A 9,097-nucleotide genomic window follows, 5' to 3' on the forward strand; every position below is an offset into this window, starting at 1 on the left:
CGAGTCGCGGCGGAGAAAAGGTCAGGCGATGACACGTTGCGGCCGAACCGGGAGTGTGCGACGCCGGCGCGCGACGCACGCGCGCATCGTAGCAGACGCACGCTGCAGCGAAGTCGCGCGCCCTGTTACAGCGACTTTTTGAGAGAGCGAGAGCGCGCGCGTTCGAGAGATCGGTTACTACGACAGATTTCGCCAGAAACACGAGAAAAGGGACAATTACGTAGGAATGGACGTGCATATTTATAGCAGGCGATAATTTCTGTAGGCGTGTTCCGGTTAGACCGCGAAGCGAAGGAGAGGAGAGACGTACGTGTGCAAACGTAAACAGACCATATATTTTTTGTGATGGCGTTCGACGTTCTCGGCGCGGAGCATTGTGCAACGAAGACGGTATCTCGACAGATGGCGGCATTAACCTTATATAATCATATAAAGATTAGATAAACAATTATGTGCGCGTTCGGGCATGACTGCAGGTATCAAGTATTGCTCGATTCACGCACAACTAGATGGGCGAAACCTTCGGCGGATATTATCAGCGATGTATATATCGTGTTGGGAATTTACCGCGTAAGTGCTGCATGAGTTGGACTAGTTCGTCCCGATCTGTGGAGCGGCACTGCCTTCAGAAAGGTGGTTGCAGAATCCGGCAGTTTCGCTAAACGAGAGGAACTGGCACACAAGACGACTGCATCGCGATTTCTGTTGGCAAATATTGAAGCCGTAATTGTGCGTCTACTAATACACTGTTCTTGGCGCACAGCTGCTAACTGCTCTGCTGCGCGCTTGTTGTTGTTGTTGTTGTTGTTGCTGTTGTTGTGCTGCTTGCCGCGGTTGTTGTTGTTGTTGTTTGTTGTGTTGTTGTTGCTGCTGTTGCTGTTGCTGTTGTTGTTGTTGTGTTGTTGTTTGCTGCTGCTGCTTGCTTACTTACTCTGACGTGCTGTGCTGGCTATGCTGGTGCTGTTGCTGTACTGCTGACGCTTTTTGATTTGGGGAGTTGTCGCAGGGGCGTAAGCATGCGCGCAGGCGTTAACTTTATTTATCGCATTAAAATTAGCGCGTGAGAATCTTTTATTTATGCTGCTCGATCGGGCCCATCGTTGTTGAATTAATGAGGAATGTTTTGTTGCTCTCAGTTTAAATATTGCTCGGATGCTGAACGATTTCCAGCTTTTTACTAAAACGATATCTGGAATCCTTGACTGCGACGATTATCTGGAATTCTGTGCCGACTGATGGAGCGTGAAGGCGTCAACGGTTCGACTTATCACGTACATTTAGCCTGCGCCTATATGTCCTGATGGCACGCCTTCCACAGGGTGTTTCTCTCATATGCACCGTTCCACGGCTTTTATACAGGCGGCAGGCTAGGGCACGCCACGACGCCGGCAGGAACGCAGTGCGGGCGGCGGCAGCACACGCACAGACATATCACCCCTTTCTTTTTTCGTCTATCGCTATTCTTTATCCTTTTCTCCTCCGCCTTCTCTCTTCACCCTAGGCAACTTTCTATTTTCTCGCTCGCGCTCTGCGCCGAAGCGACTACGTTTCCTATTTTCCGCCTCGCGCACGGTGTACGCATGTATTCTCTGTATCTTTTCTGGGTCTATTCTGGGGCATTGGAATGACATTTTTGAAAAATGCACGCGTATTTTTTCTGTTTTTTTTTTTATCTAGGACCACGGCTATAGTTTGATTACTTGTAATTGAGGACTGTGTATTGCTGAGATTGAAGAAATCGTTGACGTTTGCCTTATTTTGGTGCTGTGTGTTTTTTGATATTTTTATTAGTTATTTTATATGATTATTTTCGAGCGCGCATCGTCAATGGCCAAATGGTCTCCACCTTTTGTTTCCTTATGCGGCAAAAGATTACAAGCGTGTGATTTTATTGTGATTCAAGCATTATTATGTCATATATGAGAGTGATTTTACGGTCGACTTGCAATATTAGCTCATACTTATAACCGGATCGACTGTATAGAAAAACCTGGATTTCTCATCTGTAATACTACATCGATTGGCTTATTGTCAAATTATGTCCATACAATAGCTATCTAAGCTGTACTTGCCCAGCGTTTTGAGCTATTTATTGTACTGTTTTTATTCTATTCAGTGTTAACTCACTAGCTTTGATGATGGGGCGGCACTACCCGATCATGTTGAACTCTAATCGGTTAAGTCTCATGCTGATGTATGTGTTCACTACCATTAGGACGCGAGCACATGCGCTCAGTCGGGGCCTCTGCAATAATTACTCTTACACTCCTATGGTGCGCCAGTGCCTTACACGTGTTGGCATATTCTGTACTGCCTAGCATTACAATATGCCATGTATCTGAGTGTATATAGAAGGTGTGGGTTGTACATATACCATGTACATTAACGCGGGTTGCCACGGTGGCTGGGTCTAATTGCTAGTATAACATGTGAGTATTTGTAGCCGTTAACCAATATGACTTGGATCTTACTGTAGAGTTTAGCTCTAATGTATACACCATACACGGAGCCGTTCTTACTACTAGTCTCTGCGGGCAATGTATCTTGGCATCGTTTCTGCATGTATTTCCTTAAACTCGCAGCTTTGGCTTCGCTCTTGATCAACAAAGTGTACAATTCGCGATTAACATCGCTCTACAGCGAGCGCACTTATTACGGGGTCGTTTAGCGCGCCGTTCGTTACTGTATCCATCACCGTGGGCTCTCAGCGTGAGCAGCATCAACAACAGCAACAACAACAAAAACAACAACAACCGCAGCAAGAGCAGTAGCAGTCTGTGCGCCAAGACAGGTTGTATGTAGTAGACGCACAATTACTGCTCAAATATTTGCCACAGAAATCGCGATGCAGTTCGGTTCTTTGTGTGGCCTGTTTTCTCTCGTTTAGCGAGTACTGCCGTTCTGCCACTCACCTTTTTGAGCAGTGCCTCCACAGATGCGCGACGAATCTAGTCAATCATGCAGCACTTAGCGGTAAATTTCCCAACACGTTATTACATCGCTGATATATATCCGTCGCGAAAGGTTTCGCCCTCAGCTATGGTTTGTGCTGTGATCACAATACTTGATATCTCAGTCATGCCCCGACGCGCACATATTTGTGTTTATCTGTAAATCTGTGTGTATATTATTTTATGTATAATGTGTTATATGTCTCACATTCTTGTTTCGAGTATATTCTTGTCTTTCGTTGCACGAATTTCTTCGCGCCGAGACGGTCGAAGCGCATTCACAAGAAAATAATATGTTTCTGTTTCGTTTGCACACGTACGTCTCTCTTCTCCTTCCTTCGCGGTCAACCCGGAGACACTGCCTACAGAAATTATCGCCTGCTATAATATGCACGTGTCCATTCCCTACGTGATTGTCCTTTTCTCGTCGTTTCTGCTGAAATCTTTCGTAAGTATCCGATCTCTCGAATCGCGCGCGCTCTCGCTCTCTCAAAAAATGGTCGTCTGCTATAACAGGGCGCCGACTTCGCTGCAGCGTGCGTCTGCTACGATGCGGACGCGTGCGTCTGCGCGCCGGATCGTCTGCACACTCGGTTCGGCGCCGCACGTGTCATCGCCTGCCTTTTCTCCGTCGCGAGCTCGCTCGGTGAACTCATGTGCCGTCAGCGGCGCATGTCCTACTTCGTCGTGGCCCGTCTCTCCGGCTGCTGCTGGCCGCTGGGAGCGGCGGCGGCGGCGGCGGTGGCGGGGTGGCGCCGTCGTGCTTGGCCGCGCCTGCACGCGCGGCATTGTGACGGCGCGCGCTGCACGCACACGGCCGCGGCGGCGGGCAGGTGCCCCGCGAGTCAGCGACGCCGCCTGATTGGCTGCGGCTGCCCGAGACAACGAGCCAGTGAGAGAGGGAGTGAGAGTGGATTTAGGCAGTCAGATTGAGGGAGAGTTGTACATTTTTATGTATCTCCTTATATCATAAAAATGGTATATTATATATATATATATAATATAATATATATAGGTGACGTGCGCTGACGTCGTGTGCGTGCGTGCGTGCGTGCGTGCGTGCGTGCGTGCGCGTGTGTGGGTGTGTGTGTATGTATGGTTATAATATATATATATATATACTAGTATATGCTAGTGACAGCTTGGGCTTTGCTCTTGCAATTGCCGGCCATGAAGGAGACTCACGCACATCGGTGTGCCGCTGCATAGGCCACCTCAGACAGTTAGCTGTGCCAGGTTTCATCCACACCCTGTCGCATCAAGGCGACGCGCGCCATGGAGGACACAAAGGCTTATAACATATAATCAGGAGTGAATAATAATAGATCTATTATTATTCTGTGAAGAATAATAGATCTAGAATAATAGATGAATCTGTTATTATTCACTCCTGATACAATGACTAGATGGTTGTGTATACGCACAACGAGGCGAAGTCGTATCCGTGCCTTCAATGGTCGGTACCCGTTACTGTCGCGCTAGAGAGTATGCAGGTAGTAGGCCAGCATGGCTAATGAGGATGAGTTCAATAAACGAACCGGAGCTCGATGCATCTAAAGTTGTTTACTACCTACTCTGATGCTGTTCTGCTTCAGATGATAGATAGATGATAGATAGATAGATAGATAGATAGATAGATAGATAGATAGATAGATAGATAGATGATAGATAATAGGTTTATTGCAAAACTAGTGTTAACAACGTTACAATTAAAATAAATTTTGCAAACAAGATATCATCAGGCAGTATAAAACTGAAATTGATGATATTTACAATAAATGTCCCATGGTAAGACATAGATATTACTTAAAATGTTGGTTCGTAAAATTATATCACTAAACTAAAAACCATCTTTAGAATAATTATATACTAAATTTAAAATAACGTGATCTTTGGTCAAAAAATAGTTACAATTAAAATGCGACACAATGATAGAATCAAACATATCACATAACCGAAAGTTGTCCAGAGAGTTATTTCAAAGAGACTAAAATGTTTATAAGGGGGCGCAAGCAAAAGACTAATTATCCATGCTATTGTAAAAAATTCAGTGTCTGTTTACAATTTGTTAATCATCCTGCACATGTACGGAACAGGGCTATTGAAGTACCGGCTGGTACGAGGGACTTTTGCAAGCCGGAGTTTACTAGAATTCCGTGTTATGCGGTTAGACACATTTATTGCTGAAGGAGGGCATGAAAATATCCTGTAATCGTTTACAACTTTTGAGCTGATAAGCAACTTTTTCACAAAGCTGCTCGCGACGAAACGCAAGTCTTTGGATCTTGAGCTGAGATAGTACCTCATCGTACATGTCGTACCTATTCCAATTATTATAACCTATTATTATTTTCACTGCCCTTACTTGGAACAGATTCAATTAGACGCGAGAGCTCTTTGGTAAGGCCCGGGTGCCGGACGGGTGCAGCATATTCTAGAATCGGTCTGACGTAACCACAGTAAATTTGTACGAGACCTTTACAGCTAAGCCTAGATTTTTTTAGTATACGAAGCATGAACATTCTTTTACTGGCTCTAGCCACCAAATCTTGAACGTGTATGGCCCATTTAAGATCGTGCTGGAACCATACACCAGGATCTTCAAAGTTGTCGAATTTTCCAATTGAAAGTGCTCTAAAAAAGTTCAGCATCTTGAAGTCTATTTCTACCAAAGTACACCTGCATAACTTTACATTTTGCAGAGTTAAGTTTCATTTTATTTGAAAAGGCCCAGCACTGGATAGATGCGAGTACGTTGTTTAGATATGACGGAGCGTGGATCGACCTTGTCTCCAGTAGTGTCATATCGTCGACGTATTTCCATTTCTGAACTAATAGTCCTTCAGCAGCATCGTTGATCATGACCAAAAACAGTAGCGGGCCAAGCTTTGTGCCCTGGGGAACACCACATGTTAACCCCTGGTACGTGGAGGTAGACCCTTTGTACCGGACGCATTAATTGTTTCCTCATAGAGAGGAAATCGCTTATCCACGGGTAGTAGTGACGGTCTGACTCCTAATTTAAGGAGTTTTTTTTAGCAGTGTAGTGTGACATATCAGGTCAAATGCTTTGCTGAAGTCAGTCACGACTAGAGAGCTTATATTGTTGCGTTTTTCTGCTCCTCTGTACAGATAGTCCAATATGCTGATGAGGTAATGAAGACTTGGGTTGAAGACTTGGGTATGGAGCCAAACTGGCGTAAATCAATTTTATGCTGGATGTCGTCCATGATCCACGTGTAGACAAAGTTCTCTGCTATTTTAGCGAAAGTGCAGGTTAGAGAGATTGGCCTTAGCTCATCAATGGAAGGAGGGTACACTTTTGGTATAGGGAATACGATCGCCTGTTTCCAAGCTTGAGGTACACCGCCCTGCAGAAGAGACGCGTTGATTACATCAGCCAGGGGTGTCGCTAACTCAGCTGCGAATTCTTCAGCTGAGCATGGCACAGGCTTGGTAAACTTACCGCCTAGAGCAGAATAGATGAAACCCCTGTGGGCGTGCGCGGTCGTGACAGAGCGTTTGAAAATCTGAAAATTAACAGATGATAGGGTCATTAATTATTAGGATTATCACAGTAAAATCGTTCATCAACGACACTGAAGTGCCAATAACGTCATTCGGTAACAGCAGCGATTACTCACGGCCATGTTTACCTGAGTATATGCAGGCGCAAACGTGCAGAGTCAGAGCAATAAGGAAGATAAATTATTATTGCGTTCGAGTCAAACGTGGCGATGTCTCTGCTGATAGCAGGCTTCCATTAATCATAAAATTGCTGCTGTGCTGCTGCTGTTGTTATAATTGTTGTTGTTGTTGTTGCTGCTGCTGCTGTTGCTGTTGTTGTTGTTGTTGTTGTTGTTGTTGTTGTTGTTGTTGTTGTTGCTGCTGCTGCTGCTGAAATTTGCCCCGAATTACACAGATGAATCGTCTTCCTTAGTTACTGCAGTCGACACATCTGAATATACGACTCACTCGATAAAACGATAGCAAACTCCATGTACAAGATTTGAAATAATTTGTCAGTGCATACGTAAGAATGCGCGAATGGCCATCTCGTGACCTGAGACCTGCTCAATTTCTCTCTCTCTATTTCCTCGTCATCTCCTTCTCACCCGTTTACTCCCTCGCTGCGACTCACGCAATTACTCGTAATCGACTAGTTGATGATTACAAGCGTCGAGCAACCGGCGCGTACATTACCCTGTATACGTATCACCGAGACAACTATAGTGTATACGTAACTGCCATTGTCCCGCAGTTCGGTCGGCGTGCATCGGACGTGACGCCCCATTGTTGCGCGCTCAATATCTGTTTATCTCTCGGTCAACCGATATTGTTTCCGTGCTGCCGATGTGCATTGTTGAGCAGCTGTAAGCAGGTGTGCGGCCATTGTGCGTCATTGTTATCTAAAGCGTGTTGAGCGGGCTCGCGAATGCCATCAGAGCGATGGCTGTTGCCGCTGATTGCGTGCGCGAGGCGGGTTGGGTGGCGGCGCAACTTCAGAGAGTTCTAGCGTTGTCGTCTGCGAAGGCGTACCTGAGCACCTGAGCTGAACCTCTGTTCAGAAAACCCTGCTCACGCACTCTCTCTGCTCTTCCCTTGCCCTTTCCCTCCCTCCCATCTCTCGCACGCCTCTCTCTCTCTCTTTCTCTCTGTCTCTCTTTCTATCTCTGTCTCTCTCTCTCTCTCTCTCTCTCTCTCTCTCTCTCTGTCTGTCTCTCTTGTGCGCGTTCTCACCGTCTCTCTCCCCTTTCTAAATCCCCCCTCTCTCATCCTCACCCCCTTTCTCCCTCTTTCGCGTGCGTTGTGTGTGTGTCTCTCGTTCTATCTATCTATCTCTCTCTCTTTCTCCCTCACTTGTGTTCCACCTCTTTCGCCTCTCCCTGTCTCTGTTATAAACACTGTAAGTGTGTTAGGAGTTGTAGAATGCGTTCTATTTATGTTGCTATATATGTAGCCTTTACACAAGTTTGATATAATATGGTCACCGCGTTTAGTCATTGTTGATAATATGTATTACACGAAATACTTCACGCCCTGTGTGAGGCATTTCGTGTGGCGATAATAACACACGCAAACCGATTCTTATAGAGTAACTACACCATATGATACACCAACATCATTTCTTCAAGTTCCCCGAGTTTATATAGCTCAGTGGGAAGTGGTGGGACAGCCCAGTGTGAGGAACGAAATCCTGTTTTTAACTCGTGTGTGTTGGCACCATCCATCCACACTGTACATTCCTGTCCGCCACACTTGCCTTGTGCGCGTTTATTACTTTGCTATTGTGTGCGTGTGCAACTCTCCTGCCACTGAAAGTGATTTTTCACGAGTAGTGGGATAATAGCTGCGTAGTTGTGCCATCAACAGCTTAGAATTGTCATCTATAATGTCTAAGTTTTATTGCCGTGTCAGTTGTACCCGGGTCCTCCTATGTGTTAATGAGAACTCTGAAAGCTGCTGTGTGTAATATTAGAAGATTTTCCTACTGTACCAAAAAGGTTCTTAGGGTAATACATCCGTGGCAGTGCCTAAAATATTCACAAAGAGACTCGTCATTTGCCTGGAAGAGATGATTATCGATATGATTATCGTAAGAGTATACGTAGCAGGTATGTCGTATAGATTGAAACGATGGGAGATTTAATATCACGAGAAATTGATTCGACCGTCAGGGATAACAAGACGATTCCCCCCAAAATAATCAGGTAATCTTTGGCTTCACTGTTTTTTGACCCGTTCTCCTGTTTTCAGGTGGGCAGTGTCGGTGGTGATGACACGCCAAAACATGATCCCGTCTGCTGATACTTCTGGTCTCATTGCCGCGCTCATACCCATGTGGGACATGTGTAACCATATCAACGGCAAAGTATGCTATGATTACTATGTATATATTTTGTATTATATGTATATTACATGAAGCTTTAATAGAGCCGTATGCTTTAGCTACGCTAGGAACACGATAGCTGTGATATTCCAGAAAAACATTGATAAGCGCTTTAAATTTGCTATAAACGTATACTATGTTTACATTACTAGACCGTATGCTTTATAGCTACGTCAAGAATAGTTAGCTGTAACATTCCATAAAAACTGATAAACGCTTTAAATTTGCTATAAAAGTATGCTATGCTTAGATTAAG

The 9,097-nt window shown here is 45.1% G+C and overlaps 2 protein-coding genes across 2 annotated transcripts in view; one reads left to right on the plus strand and one right to left on the minus strand.

Annotated features, from left to right (window-relative positions):
• LOC106821550 (flocculation protein FLO11-like) overlaps positions 1-3,663 on the minus strand; it is a 35,936-nt gene extending 32,273 nt beyond the window's left edge. Inside the window, exon 1 of the mRNA XM_014826420.1 lies at positions 2,913-3,663. The gene's annotated coding sequence lies outside the window, so the exon portion shown is untranslated. The remainder of the gene's footprint in view (positions 1-2,912) is intronic.
• Positions 1-9,097, plus strand: part of LOC106821560 (histone-lysine N-methyltransferase setd3-like) — a 60,469-nt gene that overhangs the window by 42,603 nt on the left and 8,769 nt on the right. Inside the window, exon 9 of the mRNA XM_014826430.1 lies at positions 8,709-8,823. Coding sequence (XP_014681916.1) covers positions 8,709-8,823 — 115 coding nt within the window. The remainder of the gene's footprint in view (positions 1-8,708; positions 8,824-9,097) is intronic.

The sequence above is a fragment of the Priapulus caudatus genome, unplaced genomic scaffold (assembly GCF_000485595.1).
Source record: "Priapulus caudatus unplaced genomic scaffold, Priapulus_caudatus-5.0.1 Scaffold4, whole genome shotgun sequence".
NCBI lineage: Eukaryota > Metazoa > Priapulida > Priapulimorpha > Priapulimorphida > Priapulidae > Priapulus > Priapulus caudatus.